Here is a 19,103-nt window from a genome sequence, read left to right on the forward strand (position 1 = left end):
GTGGGGTGGGGGCTGCGGCGGCAGAGCACGGAGCTGGGGGTTGGCCTCTCGTTTTGTTCCCTTTCAGGGGTCCCAGGGTCTGGTGCCAAGGGCTTTCCACGTCTCCCCGGGGGGAAGGAGATGCCTCGTCCCTCTCTGCCTTCCTGCTGCCGGTTGACCCTCATTTGTTGCACAGCCCAGCACAGGGGCTGCTCCCAGTGTTTGCTCCTGCAGAAGGCTCCCCCCAGCCACGCCAGCCGGCTGAGCGCAGGACAAGCACCTCTGTGGCCCCCCTGCTACCCCCAGGCTGCCCCAAGGCTGTCAGCGGGGGCAGAGGCTGCGGGGGACACAGGGACTGGAGCAAGACCTGGGCAGGGCGCAGGGCACAGCCGCTCTGCCCAGCCTGGCCGCCTGCCTCCCAGCCCCCCCTTGCTGTGCTGCGCGCTAGCACTGAGCAGTGGCAGTTTTAAGTAGCTCTGACAGCTTCCAGCCCTTCTGCTCCTTCTCTGAGTCGCAGCTAAATGCTGCTTAAGACACAGCCAGAGGCGACGGGGGGATTTTATCACGCTGCCCATTGACCAATGCACGCAGCCTCCCTGTGGCCTTTAATCAGTCTTGGGGGCTGGGGGGCTGATGCTGGAACCGCGTGAGGGTGCAGGTCACTGGGCTCTGTGGGGCTCAAAGCCCCAGGGGTGCCTGCGCAGAGCCCAAGGGCAGCGTGCGTGGGTGATGCTGCCCAGCACATGCCCGGGGCATGGGAAGGGGCCTGAGGTCACGGGAGGCTCGGCGCAGCCGGGGCAGCAGATAGGCAGCAACAGGTCCTGCCCCGTGCACCCACCCCACCCGGCACCAGCAGCCTGCACGGACTGTGCCGGGGGCAGAGGCAGCTTGTCAGGCACCACGAGAACTGGTGTTGTGCAAGGAAATCGCTCGCTGCCTGCTCCAGCTGCTGGAGCCGGGGGCTGAGCAGCCCCGCGAGTGCCCAGTGCTCCCCGTGCGGGTGACGAGCCGCAGCTGCGGCCCCCGGCACAGCCCCCCCGGGCTGGTTTTGGTGGGCAGTAAGATGTGGGGGGCTGTGCCCGGAGCCCTGCTGCTGTGGGGGCAGCCCAGGGTGCCCCTGAGACGCTGCTGGGGGCGGACGGTCTACCAGGGAGCGCGGGTGCTGCTGCAGGTGGTGCGCAGGGGCTCAGGGCAGGGCTGGTGCATCCATCCCAGCGGGCACAGGGCTCTGATGGTGCGTGGGGTGACTGAGGGCAGCTCCTGGGTGTAAAGGGTCAGCAATGAAACTGCTCGAGCTGCCGCCCACCAAGGAGCAGCCCTGGAAGAGGGAGCGGGGCAGGAAAGCTCTGACCCGCTCTGCAGCGTCCGAGTGCAGGCATCCCCTTGGCTGCACGCTCACTGACTCAGTGGCATCGGGAGAGCTGAAATAAATGCCTGCCCTTCACATGCTGTCGCACAAGCATCTTAAATGGGAAGCGGTGGCTGCTCCGCAGAGCCCGTGTCGGGTCTGGGCTGCAGCTCTGGCAGCGGGAGGGAGGCAGAGCCCAGCTCCCATCCCCAGACTGGAACGCGTGGAGGTGTCTGCTGGTAATTGCACGTCCTTCTCTTTGATCAGGCACCGCGGCTGATGCTGCCCTGGCAATGGCAGAGAGCTGCGGAGAACGCAGACACATCCAGCAGGACCCAAATCCGTGCCCTGTTTCAAATGATTTCTGTAATCCCATCAGGCAGGAATGAAACAGCAAGGTAGCCCCGGCACGGGCAGGCTGGGGGAGAGGCTGTGCCAGGAGGCTGAGCGCGGAGGGGGAACGTCCCCGGGCTGGGAGAGGGCACACCAGGAGGAAATGGGGGTGACAGAGGGGCTGGGGGGGGGGCTGGGAGTGCTGCTGGGGCTGTGGGGCTGTGTCTGCTGAGCCCGCAGCTCCACGCACGGAACGGGGTGGGACGGCTGTGCCTGGCCCCGGGGCTGATGCTGGGACTGGGGCACCCCGTACTGGTACCTGATGGACCCCCCCCAGACCGGCTGGGTGCTGCGGGGCAGTGGAGAGGTGGGGGCTGCTCCCCTGGCCGTGGCAAAATGTGCTGGGGGGGCTGTTCCGACGGGCAGGGCTGTGCCAGGGCACCACGGGGCTGCGGGCGGGTGGAGAGGGGCCCGTGCGGAGTGGCCGGGGTGGGTACAGGGCACGGCGGGACAGGACGCTGGGGCTGTGCGGGGGTGCCCAGGGTGGCGTGGGATGCTCGGGGCCCTGCAGAGGCATCCTGGGCGGGGTGGGACCCCCAGGACACCGCAGGGACCCTCGGGGCCGTGCGGGCTGCCCGGGGCAGCACAGAGATGCCCGGGGCGGAGCGGGATGCTCACGGCCACGCCGGGATGCTCAGGGCGGTGCAGGGCGCCCGGGGCTGTGCGGAGATGCCCGGGCCGGGGCGGGTGCTCCCGGGAAGGGCGCTGCGGGGTGCCCCGGGCGGTGCCGGTGCCGGTGCCGGTGCCCCCCTCCCGGGGGTCGGTCGGTGCCGGTGCCCGGGCGGGGTTCCCGGGGCCGTGGCGGTCCCGGGGGTGCGGTCCCGGGCGCGCCGGGCTCCGCCGGGCCGGCTGCCCTCTCCGCGCATCCCGCAGGGCGGTGCGGGTCCCGGGGGCCGCTCGGTGTACCGGCGGCGGCACCGAAGGGGTGCTGCGGCGGCGGCCCCTCCCCCGCCCGCCCCCGCCGTGCACGCGCCGCGCGCTCCCGGTGCGGGGTCGGGCCGGACTGAGCGGAGCGCGGGGCGCGGAGCAGCCGCCGCCGCCGCCGCCGCCGCCCCCGGCATGGCCCAGCCGCGCCGCCGCCCCCGACGGTGAGTGCGCCCCGACGGCCCGGGCCGGCACCCAACGGGAGATGGGGGGGGGGCACCGGGAGGGGGCACCGGGCGGCCGGGATGGGGCTCCCAAGGGAGGGCGGGGGCCGGGGCGGGGGCCGGGGCGGGGGCCGGGGCCGGGGCCGGGGGGCCGTGCCGTGCCGTGCCGTGCCGTGCCCGTGCCGTGCCGTGCCGTGCCCGCCGTCCCGCGCGGCGCGGCGGGGGTTAACGGGCGGGGCGGCGCGGCGGTGAGGGCGGCGGTAACGGCGGGGGTTAACGGGGCCGGATGAGCGGCCGCGGCGAGCCGGCGGGTTGCCATGGCGACGGGCTGAAAGGGGGATTGTGCGCCCGCCCAGCTGCGCGGCCCCCCAGGCACGGCTCGGCTCGGCTCGATCCGGTCCCGTCCCGTCCATCGCGGCTCGCCCCGCACCGCCGGCCCCGGCCCGGCCCGGTTCGGCCCGGCGCGGCGCTGCCCGGGGGCGGGGGGAACGAGCCGAGCCGAGCCGAGCCGGGCCGGGCCGGGCAGGGCGGCGGGGTGCTGTGCCGGGGCGGTGCTGTGCCGGGGCCGAGCATCCCTTGGCCAAGGGCAGGGGGAGACCCGCGGCCCGGCCCGGCCCGGCTCGGCTCGGCTCGGAGCTGGCACGGGCTGGCGGAGCTGCCGGCGTTCCCGGCCCCCGTGCCCAGCGTGGGGCCCGGCGGCAGGCGCAGCGGGCGTACACCGGGCTCCGTCGCACCGGGTGTGCCCGTCCCCGGGCAGGGCGAGGAGCACGTGGCGCACGGGTCGCTGCCGGGGGCTCCGCCGCCGTGTGCTGCCGCCGTGGCCCGGCTCCGTCGTGCTCGAAGCCGTGCAGCGGGACAGCCACCGTCGGTGGTGGTTGGCGTGACCAGGGACCGCGCCAAGGGGTGTGCTGCAGGCGGCCGGCATGCCCCCGACAAGGCAGCCCTCGTCCTCACCCGGCACCCTCCAGCCAGCCGCTCTCCGCGCCACGCTCTCTGCGATGGCAGCGTGTCCCAGTGCCCCTGCTTGCAGCCCTTCCCGAGGCTGCGCAACTCCCTCGGGGAGGTGGCTGTGGCGTGAAGCAGGAGGGCTGGAGGTGCCCCCGTTGCCCATCACGCAGGGGTGCTCTCGGGAAGCGCATGTACCTCCTCGTCCCCCCGCGCTGGACCGGAGCATCCTCGGCACCCCCCTGCGGCAGGGCTGGGCGCCCCCAGGTCCCCGTGGGAGCAGGGCTCTGCGGGCGGCAGCCACCAGAGCCGGTGTCTGCAAAACGGTTTAAACGCTGACATTTAGAGGTCACACTTTTAGCATTGTGCATGTGTTTGCTTCATTTGCATTTGCAGTTAGCCCAGATCCTCGGTTTGCCGCTTGCATGTGCAGTTGCCATGGTTACACGGACGGTCGGGATGGGGAGTTGGGTTGGACACCTGCAAACGTGCGGCTCCGAACCTCCAGAGCACCGGGGCGCGAGTGAACGGCGCCGAGATGCGGGGCAGGCTCCGGCCGCGGGCACGTGGGCGCCGCGCAGCCGTGAGCTCAGGAAATGGAGCCCCAGTGCCCATCTTGGCAGGGGCTGCGTGCCGCCGCCTCGCGCAGCCTCCCAGCACCCTTACGAGCCCAGCGGCACGCGTCTGGGGCAGCCCTGCCTGAGAGGAAGGCTGAGCGCGTGCCGAGGATGCTGCCCTGCACCTTACATCTGGATCTGCCCCTTTTCCAGACCCCGTGCGCAGGCTCTGCCCCAAAGGGCTGGCGCGGAGGTGCCGGGCAGGTTGGCGCTGCCTCGCCCCGTGCCCAGCAGCCTGCCGGGGCTACAGAAGGTGGTTTGGGAATCGGCAGGGCGCTCGCTGAGGCTGCAGCTGTGGAGGTGGCGGCTTCCCTGGGTCTCCGCAGGGTCCGCTCAGTGTGCTTGGGGTTTTTGTGGGCGGGGACACAACCCAGGGGACTTTTGACCAGGATGACATTGAGTCCGTGAGGGAGAGCAAGGAGACAGTGGCTGCCAAACCCTTCCGACAGGTCCCTGTTGGCTTTGCCGTTGTGTCAAGGGAGGAGGGATTTTAGGACCCCTTGTTTGGAAGGGACCTGGAGGTCATCAAGTCCTTTCAGCTCCACCTAAGCCATCCCTGGCCAACAGCAGCTCTGCCAGCTCCCAATCCTCCCCAGTGACCGTGGTTCTGCCGCCTCCCCAGCACCTTCCTGCAGCCTTCCCTTCCCCTTCCTGCCAGGAGCTGCCTCTGTGCGGCAGGTGGGCGAGAAGGGAAGCCCTTGGAGCTGTCCAGAACCAACTGTGGCCTCGGACAGACCTCCGCGGTAGCAGCCGCAGCGGTGAGGAACCAAGGTGGAAGTGTGGCGGGATGGTGGGAGTCAGTGTGGATGGGGCACGGAGCATGGCGTGCTGCTTTCTGGGCATGGCCTGAGGAGGAGCCACAGAAGAACCTGAGGGGTTTCACGCACAGCACAGGAGGGCTGAGTACCCACGAGGTCGGTGCCCTGGTGCGAGCGCAGAGATGGGCACCCAGGAGCGTGGGACAGGGACAGCCTGGCTCTGTCCTTAGGGCTTTAGTGCCGCTGCGATGGGACAGTCATTTGCTCCCTGTAGCGTCCCAGACAGAGATTCCTCTGCTGATGAGCCGCGGTTATCTGCTGCTGCTGACAGAGCGTTTTGGAAGGCTCTTCTAAACCAGGGCCTGGCACTTGAACCTGCATCCCCAGCCAAAGCCAGGTCCGTGGTGCTAAGGGCCTGTGGGCGAAGGCGGCTGGCAAGGGCACGCCAGCAGAAGCAAGCAGGATGGGTCCCGGTGCTGGGTGCTCAGGGGAAAGCCGCGGCAGAGGCGGAGCTGCGTGGTGCCGCACGCTGGCCGAGAAGCCCTGGTGGTCTCCTAACGTGATGTGCCCGGGGACGGGGGGCAGGGAGGGGGCTCTACCCGGCGCTCTGTGTGCTGTCCTCAGCAGGATTCTGCAAGGCGTGTGAGGGGAATGAATAAAAGGTCCTGCCATTGCCAGCGCTGGCAGTTTGAACCCACATCACTCGGCACCAGGATGGAGTCTGACTGAGGGGGAGCTGGGGGGGAGCGGGAGCTGCGGGAAGGAGCCGGAGCTTGGGGCTGCAGCTGCCACGTCCTGCCTGCTGCGTGCGGCGCTTGGAAGTTTTGCCTGCTGAGGAGGATACGTGCAAGTTGTTTGGTCACTTGTCTGGGCTCACGAGAGGTGATATTGCGGCGCATGATGAAAGCCGTGCTCCTGCTTCTTGCAGGCACGTGGGGAACCTCTGCCCTTGCTGCGTTGTCCGTCCTGCCGGGAGCAGGGCGCGGGGCGATGTCTGCAGGCAGGGCTTTGTGCCGGGCAGCGCTGTTTGGGCTGGGACTGCCTTGGCAAGGAGCTCTGGGGATTGTTGGTAAAGAAGCCTTGTTCCTGACACTGCAAAATGCAGAGCAGTGTAGTAACATCTGTTATTTTCAAACTGCATCTCAGCGTGAGCATACCCTGCGAGGTGCCTGGCAAGCGGAGCTGAAGCTCTGCCTTGTGGACAGATGCTCTGGCCGTGCCAGCGGAGCAGGTGGCAAAGTTTGGGAAAGGTTGCGTTAGGGAGCATTACAGGGCTCTTACTGTGCCTGAGCCTTGTTTGGGTCTGCGCCGGGGCTGCTGGGGCTTTCCGAAGGTGAGGCTGTTTGGCAGAGCCTGGCCAGGAAGGCTTCTGAGACGGGCACGGGGAGGAGACTTCTGAGAACACCCTTGGCGTCACGGTCCCTTCTGCAGCAGATTTGCCCAACGCAGCCCCTCGCGGAGAGCTGCCACCCTGCGGGAGCACGAGAAGCACGCCCCGGTCTGCGGTGCGACCTGTGGGTCGCTGGCCACGGAGGTGGCCGCTCACAGAAAGCAACTGAAGAAGGCAAGGATCTTCAGGCTGGGAAAGAAACAACAGAGGATGGGTCAGGTACAGCTACAGAAATCACAGGAGGCCAGGAGAGAAAGGACGGAGGTTAACTGCTCCCTGGTTCTTGCCATGCAAGTACAAGGTCACATCAAACGCCGCTAGCAGGAGGTGCAAACCAGGAGGAGGGGATCTGCCGCTCACAGACGTGCTGCCAGAGCACACAAGTCCTCAGAACAAGGTGTTGCGAACAGCAAAACCTTACGTTGGCTCCAGGAGAAATGGGACGAGTTCAAGAAGGAGAAGAGGTTCCCTGAGGACCGATAAATACACGGAGATACGCTTGGACAGCTCCTGAGCTGCAAATTGCTCATACTTCAGACTACCGGCAGGAAAGTGCGCAGGGCAAGGCCCACCTTTGGTTTGAGCCGTTATTTCCGTGACGTGCCCGTGGGAAGGGTGCAGCCAGCAGGAAGCTCTGGGCTCTGCGCAGGGTTTATCCCCACCCAGCTCTGAGCTGGCACGGGGCAGGCCCTTGCTGAGTGCAGGATGCTCTCCCCCGTGGCAGCTGGGTTCCTGCCCCGGTGCTGCCCCAGAGCTCGCTGCATGTGGGGGGCACCGTGGCATCGCGTGGGATCCTGTTTGGGATCCTCTCCCTCTCCTCCCATCCCCTGGCCCTGCCTGCTGTCTCGCACTCACATCAGGAAACAGTCCCAGTTCTGCTCCTGGTTTTGTGCCCTGCTGAGAAAAGCCTCGTGTCCCGCCCTCAGTGAGGGTGCAGCTCAGCATGGGGTGCAAGAAGGCTGTCCTCCCAGCTCCCGGCTGGTTTAGCAACACCCAGGGACAGCAGGGAGCCACGAGGCTGGGCTTGGGAGAGGTCTTCTTGTGGGAGGAGAGCCTGTGCTGGGCTGGGAGATGAGGGCACGGGGCTGGGCTGTCAGGGGACAGGCCCCGGAGAGCTTTTGTCCTGTGTCACACGTGGAGGAGGCCAGGAGGTGGATGTCCATGGTGCTGCGAAGTTGCCGATGGGAACGTGATTTCCATCTCTGTCTTGGTGCCATTTTGTTCACTGTTGCCACCGGGCTCTCCTGTGAGAGGTTGCACAGATGCTCACACGCTGAGGTTGCTTTGGTGCTCACAGCCTTAAGGGGAGCCACGCAGTCACCTCTTGGCCACAGAAACCTCCTCCGGCCCCCGCAGGGAGCAAGGCTTCAAAGCGGGCATCTGCCGAGGCAGAGCTGTGCTTGGGGACCTCGGCAGGGAGCATGGGTGCGTTCCTGGCACCGGGGCCGCCTTTCCTTGGCACTGCTGGTCCCTGCAGCCTGCCTGCTTGTCCTGCTTCATCCTCGCCTCCCAGGGCATCCACAGGCTGCCTGATTTGCTCCGGTTCAGCTTATTTCTTAACACTAGGCAGCCTTTACAGTAAAACACATTAAAGGATTTTTGCCAGAGGTTTAAGGCTTTCTGCTTTTTGTGCTTGAAGATAGAAAATATGGGAGGAGAATGCTACAAGGGAAAAATATAAAGTACATTTTGGATTAAATTTAAACAGGCTTCTTTCCTAGCTGCTGGCTTGCCTGGCCTCAAGTCCTCAGCATGCCTTAGCAGCACGAGCAAGAGGGATTTGCAGAGCTGCCCTGCTGCCGGCTGACCCTCCAGCCCGCGTGTTCTCTGTGGTCTTCTTCATGGTCGTGCCAGCTTTGGCTTTGTTTTGGGAACACGGGTGGCCAATGGCTCTTGCTGCAGGTGGAGACTGAGCAGGGGCTGCTGTGTGCTTGGGCTGGGCCGTCAGCCCACCTCCATCCCTCCAAGGCACAGGAGCTCATCTCAGTCCTCCCGGTGCTCCCGGACAAAGCTTTGCCAGCAGCGTTATCCTTGGTGGTGGGGTGGGGCGAGGATGCAGAGGGGCAGGGCGGCTTCTGCAGCACCTATGTGCCTGCTCCAGGGGCGCACAAGTGTGAAATTCAATTTGTAGATAAGCCGTAGCGGGCAAGGAGCGCAGGCCCTGGCGTCTGCGGGAGGCAGGCAGTGTCTGGAGCAGCACAGCCTGCATGCACGGCGTGTCCTGCCTGCCAGCTCTTGGCCAGGCTGACGTCACCTCGCAGAGCGGTGGCTGCTGCAGGACGTGGCTGCTCGAAGCTGTCTCGTGTTCTCCTGGGGTCTGCAGCCCCGAGCTCATTCCCCATCCCTGCACAGGGCCGGGGCGCAGCTGGCAGCAGGGGGGGGCTGATGCTCCCGCCAGCAGCAGCAGGTGAGCTGGGCGGCTTGCAAGGACGGGCGCTGTGAGCGGGGCTGGCTCTTCCAGCAGCGGGTGGCATTTTCCCACCTCCATCTTCTTGAATTCCCTTCCTGATGTTTCCAGAGAGCCCTGCTTGCTGGCGGACACAGAGGGAATGGGCATTATAGTCTAAGCAAATGCAGCTCATGCTGTTCTTCTGTTCTTCCCGTGCATTGTAACCAGGGGTTGCAACTCCCTTTCTCCTGCCCCACTCCAGAAGCGTCTGGGTCTCCCCTCCCCGGGCGCTCTGCAGAGCGGGCAGCAGCACAGCCCCTGCTGTGGGTGAAGAGAAAGCTGCCGTGAGCAGGGCAGTGTGGCCCCCTGAGCACTGAGCAGTGCCCCGGTGCTCTGCAGGGGCTGCTGCCGGCGGTGCAGCCCGGGGAAAGCCACAGCGCTGCGAGGCAGTGGGTGGCTGCTGGTGCTACTGGGTCTGAACAGGCACCAGCGTGGTGGTATTAGGACGATCAGCCTGTCCTGCTGTTCCTTGCCAGTCTTGGCTTTCTAGCATCATGAGGGAGTGAGCCTCGCCCTGCTGCCTGCACTGTGATCCTAGAGGGGTGGCTCCATGCGGATCACCTGCATGCCCCTTGCACAGGGATTTGCTGTCCTTGTGGAGCCGCTGTGCTCCATAGCCTCGCTGCCTCGGTGGCTGACTTGGTGTCTGGTGGCGCAAGACAGGGCGGTGCAGGAAGGCGATGGCTGTACGCTGCCAGATAACTTGGAACATTATCTCTGCACAGGGAAACAGAATAATTACATTGTCATTCAGCTTCCATGGAAAAGCTAGTTCCTGCTTCCCTCCAACCATTTTCCTTATATTTGTTCTTTGCCCCATTATTGATTACTTTCATGCTGTATCATCCCCATGACCTGGCTTACAGTTCTGCCCCATGAAACTTTGCTCAGCTGATGAAGTGATGGATAGTGATATCAGAAGAAATAGGTGATTGGTACAGGTGTCAGTAAAGGAAACAATCCTTTATCAGCTCTGCTGTTGAAACCGGAGGTACTTACAACTGCATTCGAGATTACAACCTGTGATTAAGTGGTTTTGGCTTCCTGCTTTGAGTCAGTAGAAATGAAACACTGATGGCTTATTTTGGTGTAGCTGTTCCTGTTCAAAGCACTCTTGGATTTTGTTGTCCACCCTCTCTAGTCGCATTCGCAGGAAGTCTTTGTATTTTAAGCTGCAGTCGGTTCCTCTCTGCCCAGCCCACCTCCTTACATTTATAGAGCCTCCTCCAGACCACGCTATTCCAAGGGAAGCATTGGCTGTGTGCGCTCAGCCTGCCTGCGCTCCCTGGTGCTTCCCCAGCCTCCCTCCGAGCATGCGTGAGGCTGTTGGCACGGGCGGTGGTCGGGGCAGGGCAGTGTCCCGTGCAAGCTGCCCCTTGCCCAGTGGCCAGAGGGGGACCCTGGCCTTGGTGCACCTGGGTGCCTAGAAAGGAGTATGGGGGACTGGGATACAAGACATTTTGGGTAAGGACATGCCATCAGCAGCTGTTTCGTACTTGCTGTTTAGTTCCGGGCCTTTCAGAAGCAGGGGTGTCACTGCATGAAACCAGCCTCTCTGGCACTGAAGTCTCCTTTCTTTATTAAATTTCAATCCTGCTGTTGCTAACTCAAAAAATACAAACATGTTTGGACATAGAGTTTCGGAAGCTTGTTCCTCTGAAAAGAGTTTCATGTTTGTGTCATTGCTCCCTAAAGTGGTTCAGTCATAACAATTAGTGTTAGAGGAAAAACTGGGGGCCCTGCTAGGCACGGTTGTTTCGGAGGTGGTTGTTCAGGAGAGGACACAGAAGCCGCCGCTCTGGCAGATGTGAGGGGGATGGCGATGAGCAGCTGGGATAATGTCAGCGCGCAGCTCGGCGGAGCTGGGGAAGGAAGTGCGGGGAGCGCTGCTTGTGCCGGCAGCGCGCTCTTTGCTGGGTGAGATTTGCACTCCAGTTGCTAGCTGCCGAGTGTTGATCTCGGATCCACAAGTGAGCTTGTATTGCTTCAAAGTAGGTGCCTGGTGCTTGTTTGCGATGTGTTGGAGAGCAAGCGAGCTGTCTTGGCATGAACTCTCCGCTGGTGCCAAGGGCTCACTGTCAGCTCACCCCGAGCAGGCGTCTGGCGATTCTGGGGTTCTGCAAACGCACGCTCACATCGCCAGTCAACCCGCCCGCACGAAGTGAGCACCGGGGCGATGCTGCCGCTCGCAAAGCGCTATTTCCCTGGCAAGGCCGAGGTGGTCGATGCCCCACAGGTCCTCCCACCAGCCAGGCACTGCTCCTGGAGGTGCCCGGTGCCCTTCAGGTGGCCTTGGCGGTGGGCCCAGTGCTGGGCTCGGCCTGTTGGGTGCTGAAGGAACAGCTCCAGCCCCCAGGTGGTGCTGGGGGCGGCCAGGCGCTGGAAGGGCTGCGGGCCAGGCCAGCCGAGAGGCTAGCAGCATGCCCCAGCAGCCAGAAGGGCTGGCTGTGTCCTGGGGGCTTTGGGCTTGGCATGGCTGAGGGAAGGGAGCCTCCTGCTCTGCTCTGCGCTGGTGTGGCCTTGCCTCCAGTGCTGCGTGTGGTGTTAGGTGTTGCAATGTAAGAAGGATGTAAAGCTATTAGTATCCAAGAGGGCTGTGAAGGTGGTGACGGGCCTAGAGGGCAAGATGGGTGAGGAGAAGCTGAGGTCCCTTGGTTTGTTCAGCCCCGAGCAGAGCAGGCTGAGGGGAGGCCTCATGGCGGCCTCACAAGGGGAGCGGAGGGGCAGGCGCTCTCAGTGCTCTCAGATGTAGGGTTTGGTTTTTGGATGGTTCTGTATGGAGCCAGGAGTTGGACTCAATGATCCTGTGGGTCCCTTCCCATTTGATGATTCTAGATGCAGCTGAGGACACTTGGGTTTCTCAGGACTGGAGAACAGGAGGTTGAGGGTGTCCTCATAGCGCCCTACATCTTCCTGAGGAGGGGATGCGGGGAGGGAGGTGCTCCTCTCTTCTCCGGGTATGTAGTGACAGGACGTGTGGGAATGTCTCAAAGCTGCACCAGGGGAGGTTCAGACTAGACATTAGGGAAAACTCCTTTACCGAGAAGGTAGTTGGCAAGGGAAGAGCTTCCTAGGGAGGTGGTAGATGCCCAGCACCTGTCTGTGTTTGAGGTATTTGGATAACACTCGAGATGATAAGTTTTAAGCTGGGGTCTGCCCTGAAGTAGTCTGACTTAGTCTCAGTGATCTCTGTGGACCCCTTCCAACTGGAACTACTGCTCTACCCTACTTTACACCATTCTGCCTGTCTAGCTAGCCTGGACTGGGCCTGTTTAGGCTGCAGTACAGCAATGCCCCATCTGGCTATTGCTAAGGGTGCAGGGCGCAGCATGTGCAACCCTATTGCAGGGGCTTCTGGACAATCCTCCCGGGCTCTCTGATCTGCCAGGCTGGGTCAGGCGCTCTTCCTTCGCTGCCAGTTGTTCTGGCTGGGGAGCAAGTGTGTGTGTATCTGTGCCAAGGCCGTGGCACTGTGTTTGCTGTTTAGACAGTGGTTCTCATTAGCCTCTGCCCCTGCAGGGAAGCATTTGTGAACTGAATCTGTGCAAGCGGCAAGGTGAGGGAGAGAAAAGCTGCTGCCGTTTCTTTGTGCTGAGGTCAGGGAAGCTGCAACGTGAGATAATCCAGATTATTTCTACCGAGAATGTGGCACTGAACGGCCTACTTCCAGCAGCTGTCTGTGAGCAGCATGGAAGTCCGGCAGCCCACCAAGAGGCTGCTGCCGCTGCCCTCTTCACAGCCAGGGATCTGTCCCACAGCCTCTTGCTTGCACAGCAGCTGCTTGCTGTGCCGTGCGGCCCTCCCCCAGCTTTCTGCACGCTCCTGGGAAGCAGTGAGTGGGAAGGTCAGTCGAAATCGAGACCGGCTCAAGGTGAACATGTGGCCCACACACAGACAGCCCAGGCTGTCAAACACAATTGTCCTTGGATCCTCTATGGAGGCCACTCTGTACTTGCATCGGCAGTATTGGGTGCTTACCCCACCACTGTCCCTGCTGCAGTGCTCACTGGCTGTCCTTCAGCAGCATCGCCACTCCCTGCACAGTGACACTGAGATACTTCCTGCATTTTTGGAGCTTCTGATGCTAAATGGGAGTTGGCAGTGAGCCAGGTTATGTCACCTGCTGGGTTGTGTGCCTGCTGGAGCAGGCGGGAGCAGGACATCAAACAGTACACTGGAATCAACACCAAAAGTCATAGAATCATAGAATGGCTTGGGTTGGAAGGGACCTTAAAGCCCATCCACTTCCACTCCCCCTACCATGGACAGGGATGCCACCCACTAGATCAGGTTGCCCTGGGCCTCGTCCACCTGGTCTTGAACACCTTCAAGGTATGGCTCACCCTCAGCTTCTCTGGGCAGCCTGTTCCAGTGAAAACGAATGTCTGGAAAGGCAGGAGTGTGGGCAAGGGAAAGGTCTGCCTTGCTCCTGGTGTCCTTCCTGAGGCGGGCAGGATCTGCTTCTTCCTGAAGGACCTTTCAACAGGCGTGGAGGAAATGGGGACAGGCCATATCGCAGCAGGAGGCCGTTGGCATGACAGCAGAAGTGGTACTGAAATTTCTAGGGATTTGGGGCAACATTTTTGCTGTTCTGAATGGGAGCTCTCGAGGATCTCGATGTGTCTGGGAGTTGTCTAAGAGCCTCTGTCCCACATATGTTCCTGCAGCACTGAGGAACTTAACTGATGCTTCTCTTGAGGTCTCTTATCTTTCTTCTCCCCAGGGCATTGGATGCACAGCTGAGTGTCTCATCAGCTTCTGGTATTCAGCTTTGCTTAAGTATTGGTGATACTGTGGGTAGAAGTTAGAAAAGGCAAGTCACAGGGAAGTATCTGGCAATTGAAGCGAATGAGGGTGAGGTTTGCGGCTGTTTTTCCTTCTGTACCAGCAGAGTGACTGTGGTGCCGTACTATTGGAGGTGTTGCAGATGCGCCTCTGTGAGGAGGACGAGATGGGGGCACGGGGCTCTCAGTGAGACCTGCAGAGCAGAGGACAGCTGTGGTGGGTTCCATGCTGCTGGGAAGCTTCCTTAGCGCTCTGCTCCCTCAGAGCCTCCTACACACTGACGGTTTCATGGCTGAGATGGCTCTTGTTTCGCTAGATGGTGACCAATGCTGAACCACCGAGGGCAGGGACAAAGCTGCCAGCCAGGGGAATGAGAAGTGTAGGGGACTGGGCTGGAGGGGACACCAAGGTGTCATTCGCTCTGTCTGCCTGCCTTGGAGCACCCTTTGCTGATGAGCTTACCTTTACTTTTTCCTGGTGTACACCTGGCTCTCCTTTCTTAATGTGAAAGTGTCTCCTGTCACAAAAGGAATTACGCACTTCACTCACACGAGCGAAGCAGCAATATATTTATTGATGAAAATAGTGATTTAGCAGTGCTTAATTGTGAATGAGACAGTGATTTAACAATTTTCTAGTGGTAAATGTGACATTAACAAGATCCGTGATGGCAAGGCCACTTAATTATTTACTGCATAGAGGAGAGGGTCAGACTACAAGCCTCAGGGAGACCCTCACATTGAGCCATAAAGTTCAGAATGGAGGTCCTTTTGCCGTCCAAACTCCAAGGAGTCTAGATATGACCAGATCCTATCCCAATCCCAGACTTAATAGTTTATGCCTGGAGGACTGTATGCACATCAATCCTTCATGTCACTTAGCTAAGGTTACAAAGTTGGAGCACGCTTAGTAAATTACTTGCAAAGTTTCAACAAGCTGGCTAGCAGTCACCTACTGAGCGTCTGTCACAGGTAAGGAATCTCTCGACTTCAGGGAGTAGCCTTGAGAGGCGTCCCTGCTCAAGGAGAAGATCCTGGCATCCAGCCCGCTGCAGCACAGGAGAGCTCAACAGGCTCTGGGCTCTCCTCTATTTATGGGGTAAGATGACCGACGACTAGTCATATCTGCATGCCAGCCGTGTTTGGGTGGTGCATGCTCCCTTAGCCCGAGTCCACCTTGAGCCCAGCTCAGCTACCACGACCGGATGCATCCATCACGGTCACCACCGATGGCTATCGCCCACGGAGGGTCAGGCTTTGGGGCAGGGGGAGGATGCTGCCACGACTACCGAGCACTGAGTTCAGCATCAGACTGTTCTGGGCGTTTTTTTGCAGCAGCCTTTTCACGTTATAAAACTGCATCTGCTGACATGACTTGTCTTCTAGGCTTTTGTTCAAGGCCATGCTTCCCAGGCTTTTTGTGGCCTTGCTGGTCTCCTGTCACCTCTCTTGGTTGGCCCAAATCTTTTGGGGGATGCAGCAGTTTTCTAGAGGAGAACAGAATAATTGCTTTATGTATCTTTATGAGCTGGAGGAGAGCAGAATAACGAAAGGCAGTTCATGTGCCTTTATAAGCTGTCCTTTTACACATCCTACTGTACTTGCCCGTTTCTGTGACAATGACATGCTGGCTCACGCTCAGTTTGTACTCCCCTGTTGCCCTTTTGACCCTTCTGGCAAAAGCACTGTTGCCTTTTCTTCCCCAGCCTGCATTTATGCTGCTGCTTTCTCCTGCCAGCGACTCTCAGCCCTGCCCACCACCACTCAGCCCTCTCTCCAGTTTGTCAGGAGCATGTCAAGTTCCAGCCCTGGCCCCCAAAGCCCTGGGTGTCGTGTGCAGATTTTAAAACATACTTCGTTCTGTCATTTAGGTCACCCAGAGAAATGCTGAGCGGTAGCAGCAGCAGGGCAGACCTTGCTGAAACCCTGCTTGTCCCCGCTCAGTGTAACTGAGTGCCACTGGTAACCATTTATTGCTGTGCACAAGCTCTGTGATGGATTGAATTCCCAGAACTGCTCCCCCAGTGCTGCAGGACAGGGAAATGTCTGCCTGCAGCATGGATGAGAAACCTGGTGTCAGAAAGACCCGCTGGGCGCAATGCATTGCGCTTAACCACCGCTCCGTAATATTACCCTCGAGCACCAACCCGGGCCAAAACCATCAGAGGGTGAGAGCTGAGGATGGCTGGCAGAGAAATGCTGGGGCCCAGGGACACGGGCACGTCAGCCCGGTGCTGCTGCAGCTCCTGTGCTGCCGAGGTTTCTGCAGCATCGCCGGCCAGGCAGAAGGCACCGGCAGCTGGCAAGAGCCGAGGTCGCTGCCTGCTGGAGGAGAGCAGCGAGGGGGCTGGCGGGGAGAGAAGCAGCGGGGTGCGGATTGCTGGGAGGGGAGAGGGGATCCGACGCGAGGGCCCGGCCTGGCAGCGCTCGCCCACAGCTCTCAGCCAGCAAAGGTGTGGATCCGACTCTTCTGGCTGGCACGGGGACGCCTCGCTGTGCATCTGCAACCGCGGCTTCGCGGGATCCGCCTGCTCAGGTTTCCATGGAGAGCGTCTTGTTGTTGGGGAGGGAGCAGTCTGGCAGACAGTACAGTCGTGGAAATACCGATACAGCGTTTGTTTTCCAAGATGCATGAATAAAATCATTAACAGTTAGCAGCCTCACTTCCTCCGCTCGCACCAGCCGCCCTCAGCGGTCTGGCAGGCCGATCCAGGATGCCTGCAGCGTCTTTATTCTCCCGGCTCCTTGCTCGTGCGCTCGTCACGGTGTCCCCAGCTTGGCCGTATCTGCCCAGGCGAGCCGGGTTTCACTTCCAGTTGGCAGCCTCCATTTCCTACTGGCAGCCTCCAGTGCTCGTGAGGGCTGCGGGGAGGCAGCAGCCACCTTTGCCGGGGGAAGAGCTGGGCTCACTGGGAACAGCGGGAGGAGCCGTAGGCGGCTCAGCCCGGGGACGCTTTGCTCCCACCTCCCGTGGGATGCGAGGGAATAGCTTCCCGAACGAAGCGTCCTCTCTTGGATCTTCTCCTTCGTTACTGCGTGTGCTTGGGAAGGCTGGGGGAAGGCTGCCTTCAGCCCCGCCGGGGAGAGCGCACGAGGCAGCGATGCAGGGCTCCTCCTGCAGCCCCCGGGAGCGCTGCTGGCTGCCGAGCCCTTGGTGGAGAGGGGCGAGCGCTGGTGTTGGTGGCAGCCTGTCAATATTAAATTAAGGCTAAATTCCCGTACTAAATGTTACGTTAACACGAAGTTACAGCAGAGAGCGCAGAGCGCAGAACAGCAATATGCGGGTAAGATGTGTTTCGGGGGGATTGTAATCATCCCAAATGAGGCGTTTGAAACCCAGGGAGTTCCAGATTTAGGGCTTGCATTGTTTTTGTTTTTGTAATTGAAAACCAATCCAAACATAGGAGGGTTTAGGAGCATGTTGCTGAGATTGTTTGGGTGCCTTTATTCTGTGCTGCAGGGGCATCGGCAGATGGAGGAGAAAAGTCTTTAAAAAACGATGGAACCAAGTCTGGAATTACAAATGTTAAAATAGCGTGATCTGGATTTTATTGTTAGCACATTGTGGCTCTCCGAGGTAACATTAGAGTTGTTGGGTCTTGACTGTGCATCTCTATCTGGACATACTTGGCTATTGCTAACGTAACTCACCTCTGTATCTGATGCTTCACACAGCTCATAATTTGAGACAACTGCAAATCCCGTAGCATGATTTTATTTGCATTATGGATGTGTACTTGGAACTGTAATTCTATTGTAACAGACAGTTTTTTGTCTTCAGATTTCCCTGTTTTTTAAAGAGCTGTTGGAAGAGCCATGGATGAGGATTAAGCAACCCAAAAGGATATCATGATAGCATAATCCCGAGGAGATATAGCAAGAAGCTGTTTTGGGTTCTGTTTTACTTTATAAAATAAAATAAAATAATCTCTTCTTCATTGTGCAGTACACAATGACACAGTGGCTATGCCAGGTGTGCAGCCACTCCAAAGATGGGAAGTGGGTGGTGAATTCAGCCCTACTTTTGTGGTGCCCAGTGTGCCTCACACTGTGAAATCCCTTGGCTGAGGCAGTGCTGGAGCTGCTGTGCTCAAGGCAATGCACGGCCACGGCTCTGGGAGAGCTTGGAGCCAGGGAATCCTCTGGTAAGCCACAGGGCCGCGGCGTGCGTGCTCCTGCAGAGCAGGAACGAGGGCTGGCAGTGAGATGGCTCTGCTGGGAGTTACGGGCACTATCAAAGCTGCCTGTAGCGTCCAGGCGTGCCAATGAGATACGACAGTCATTAATAATTTGGCTTCATCCTAACCCATGGCATCCAAAGGAAGAGGAGCAGATGATGTGGGCTGGATGATTTGCCTTCCAGCAGCGCCGTGCACAGCGGATGAGCGACGGTTTTCTTCCGGAGCTGGTGGCAGAGCGGGGCAGCGGCAGCAGTGGTGCGACCGCAGAGCTCGGTGTGCTGGGGTGCCTCGGCTGCCTTTCTGGCCCTTGGTACACTTCTTTTGCTCTCGCATTGCATTTTATAGGCTTCAGCACCTGTTTTGGGGGGTAACACACCACTGTCAGTGTCCTGCAGTGCGTGCTTTTCTGGCGCTGCCTCCCCGCTTCCCCTGGTCAGGCAGCAGGCGGGGGCAGAGGGGTGCTCCGGGGCACACAGCAGGATCCCCCCAGCCGTGACACCTCACCCCTCAGGGCCGTCCCCAGCCAGGTGTCCCCGGGCCGTGCCCAGGCCCTGGATGTTGCCGCTCCTTCCTCGCCCATTGCTCCTGGCACCATCCCTGTCTCACACCGCTGCTGTCTGTGGGCTCTGGAAGCACGTCTGCGTTCCCAGCCCTGCACAGCCTCGCTGCTCGGGTGGGCCGGATGCAGCAACATGATTTTCTGGGCTGAGTGTTTCTTATTACGCCTGTCAGACACTGATTTCTGAGCCTGCTGTGTTCCCTGGGCATACCAGGAGGGCAGGCACAGCACAGGCCCATTTCCTTAATGACCGGCAGTGAATTGCCTGCACATGTGCAGTGCAGATTTGAGACGCCCTCCGTGTATTTTTTTTTTTCTCTGCGGATTTTCCTCGTTGGATGAGGTGTTCTCCATTAGTGGAGTCCCTGCCCAGCTGAGCCTTGAACAGAGCCTTTTCCTTCCATCTGCACACAGCCCTTATTTTGTGCTCCAGTAATTCCAGTGCAGCTCTGCTGCCCTCCGAGCTTCGGAGAGATTTACCAGGTGGGCACCTAAGGATGCTCTGGGACAAAATGGAGGTGCCCTACCGCCGTCCCTGCCAGGGTAAGCACGTGTGGCTGAGACGGGCGGCAGCCTCTGACCCCCTCCCCGAGCAGTGTCTTCAGCAGGGAC

General features: G+C 60.5%; 1 protein-coding gene across 6 annotated transcripts in view; it reads left to right on the forward strand.

Annotated features, from left to right (window-relative positions):
- The first annotated feature begins 2,680 nt into the window (after window positions 1–2,680).
- Window positions 2,681–19,103, forward strand: part of NLGN3 (neuroligin 3) — a 35,206-nt gene continuing 18,783 nt past the window's right edge. Inside the window, exon 1 of one of the 6 annotated variants that reach the window (XM_040572480.1) lies at window positions 2,681–2,808. Coding sequence is in view for 3 of the 6 variants with exons in the window: in XM_040572475.1 (XP_040428409.1) it covers window positions 17,030–17,035 (6 nt within the window). In the remaining 3 variants the exon portion in view is untranslated. Of the gene's footprint in view, window positions 2,809–16,706; window positions 17,036–18,894; window positions 19,035–19,103 lie in introns of those variants that run through there. The other 5 variants (XM_040572478.1, XM_040572475.1, XM_040572476.1 and 2 more) reach the window with 5 other exon arrangements.

This window comes from Cygnus olor, chromosome 13 (genome assembly GCF_009769625.2).
Source record: "Cygnus olor isolate bCygOlo1 chromosome 13, bCygOlo1.pri.v2, whole genome shotgun sequence".
NCBI classification, from domain to species: domain Eukaryota; kingdom Metazoa; phylum Chordata; class Aves; order Anseriformes; family Anatidae; genus Cygnus; species Cygnus olor.